Source organism: Penaeus monodon, chromosome 27 (assembly GCF_015228065.2).
Source record: "Penaeus monodon isolate SGIC_2016 chromosome 27, NSTDA_Pmon_1, whole genome shotgun sequence".
NCBI lineage: Eukaryota > Metazoa > Arthropoda > Malacostraca > Decapoda > Penaeidae > Penaeus > Penaeus monodon.
Window position 1 is genome coordinate 29,699,915 of NC_051412.1, and position 2,229 is coordinate 29,702,143.

At 43.2% G+C, this 2,229-nt stretch overlaps 1 protein-coding gene across 1 annotated transcript; it reads left to right on the top strand.

Moving 5' to 3' along the window:
- The first annotated feature begins 6 nt into the window (after positions 1-6).
- Positions 7-2,188, top strand: LOC119590762 (hemocyanin C chain-like). The gene is made up of 2 exons (XM_037939473.1): positions 7-1,519; positions 1,657-2,188. The coding sequence occupies exons 1-2, from the start codon at positions 154-156 to the stop codon at positions 2,085-2,087; spliced, it is 1,797 nt and encodes a 598-aa protein (XP_037795401.1). The 5' UTR covers positions 7-153; the 3' UTR covers positions 2,088-2,188.
- Positions 2,189-2,229: the final 41 nt, after the last annotated feature.

Below are 2,229 nucleotides of genomic sequence, written 5' to 3' on the forward strand. Positions count from 1 at the left end.
TCTAATGCGCAAAAACAGCATGACATCAACTTCCTGCTACACAAAATCTACGGAAACATCCGGGATCCTGAACTGAAAGCCAAAGCTGACACCTTCGATCCAGAGGCTGATCTTTCACATTATAATGATGGCGGCCAAGCTGCCAAGAGGATCATGAAAGACATTAAGGATCACAGATTTCTCCATCAGAGGCACTGGTTCTCCCTCTTCAACACCAGGCATCGTCATGAAGCACTCATGCTCTTCGATGTTCTCATTCACTGCAAGGACTGGAATACATTTGTCAGCAATGCTGCCTATTTCCGCCAAATTGTCAATGAGGGAGAATTCGTATATGCACTCTATGTTGCCGTCATCCACTCGCCTCTTGCTGAACATATTGTACTCCCCCCACTCTATGAGGTCACTCCTCATCTCTTCACCAACAGCGAAGTCATTGAAGCAGCTTATCGAGCTAAACAAACACAGACACCTGGTAAATTCAAATCCACTTTCACAGGGACCAAAAAGAACCCTGAACAAAGAGTAGCCTACTTTGGAGAGGACATTGGAATGAACACTCACCACGTTACCTGGCATATGGAATTCCCTTTCTGGTGGCAAGACAAATACAGTCATCGATTGGATCGTAAAGGGGAAAACTTCTTCTGGGTTCATCATCAACTTACCGTCCGATTTGACGCCGAACGTCTCTCCAATTACTTGGACCCTGTGGGAGAACTTCACTGGGGAAAGCCCATTGTCCAAGGTTTTGCCCCTCACACTACTTACAAGTACGGAGGTCAGTTTCCCTCTCGTCCCGATAATGTCAACTTCGAGGATGTAGATGGCGTTGCCCGAATTCGAGACTTGCTCATCATTGAAAGCCGAATTCGAGATGCTATTGCCCATGGTTACATTGTTGACAGGGCTGGTAACCGCATTGATATTATGAATGAACATGGTATTGACATCCTGGGAGACATTATTGAATCATCTATGTACAGTCCCAATGTCCAATACTACGGGGCGTTGCATAACACTGCCCATATTGTACTTGGTCGACAGGGTGATCCTCATGGAAAGTATGCACTACCCCCTGGCGTACTGGAGCACTTTGAAACAGCTACACGTGATCCTAGCTTCTTTAGACTTCATAAATATATGGATAACATCTTCAAAGAGCATAAGGACTCACTTCTGCCTTACACTTTAGAAGAACTGACCTTCGAAGGTGTAAGTGTTGATAATCTGTCTGTTGATGGTGAACTGGAGACCTACTTTGAAGATTTTGAATATAGTCTTCATAACGCCGTTGATGACACAGAAGAAATTGCAGATGTGGAAATCTCCACTTACGTACCAAGACTTAACCACAAGGATTTTGCTTACAACATAGACGTTAGCAACAATCAAGGTGCGGAGGTACTAGCAACAATCCGTATTTTCGCCTGGCCTCATCGTGACAACAATGGCATTGAATACACATTTGATGAAGGTCGCTGGAATGCCATTGAACTTGATAAATTCTGGATGAAGTGTATGTATTCTAGTTTTTGTGTCAATCACGTTGGACAGTTATAATGTTATAATTGACATTTGCAGTATATCTTATTTTTTTAAGATAATTCCTTTACAGTCATCTGTACTTAAATTCGTTTGTTTTTATTTCAACAGTGGCACCAGGAGTTAACCACATTGTCCGTAAGTCTTCGGAATCTGCAGTGACAGTCCCTGACGTACCAAGCTTCCAGACCCTCTTCGACAAGACCAAAGAAGCCCTGTCTGGCACAGATTCCGGACTAACAGACTTTGAGAGTGCCACTGGCATTCCTAACCGATTCCTCATCCCCAAGGGTAATGAACAGGGTCTGGAATTCGACCTTGTTGTAGCCGTAACTGATGGTACAGCTGATGCGGCAATGGATGAGCTTCATGGAATTACCCAATTTATTCACTATGGTTCCCATGGCAAGTACCCCGACAAGCGTCCACATGGCTACCCTCTGGATCGTCGAGTTCCAGATGATCGTGTGTTTGAAGAGCTTCCCAATTTCGGACACATTCAAGTTAAGGTCTTCAATCATGGTGAACATATCCATAATTAGTAATCCAATGGGACCTGAATATGGCTATTGTTATATTCTATATGGATCTGTAAAGAACTCCAGATTTGTTCAATAAATCATCTGCAACCAAATAAAGAAAGTCCAGTGGTATTCTTCGAATAAACACAATCGTAGTTAATAT

What these genes read in the sequence shown, in the direction of transcription:
- LOC119590762 (XM_037939473.1), top strand. Translation starts at nt 154, where the DNA reads ATGAAAGACATTAAGGATCACAGATTTCTCCATCAGAGGCACTGGTTC. An exon ending in TGATAAATTCTGGATGAAGT is followed by an intron (nt 1,520 to 1,656) that starts GTATGTATTCTA and finishes TTATTTCAACAG; the next exon opens with TGGCACCAGGAGTTAACCAC.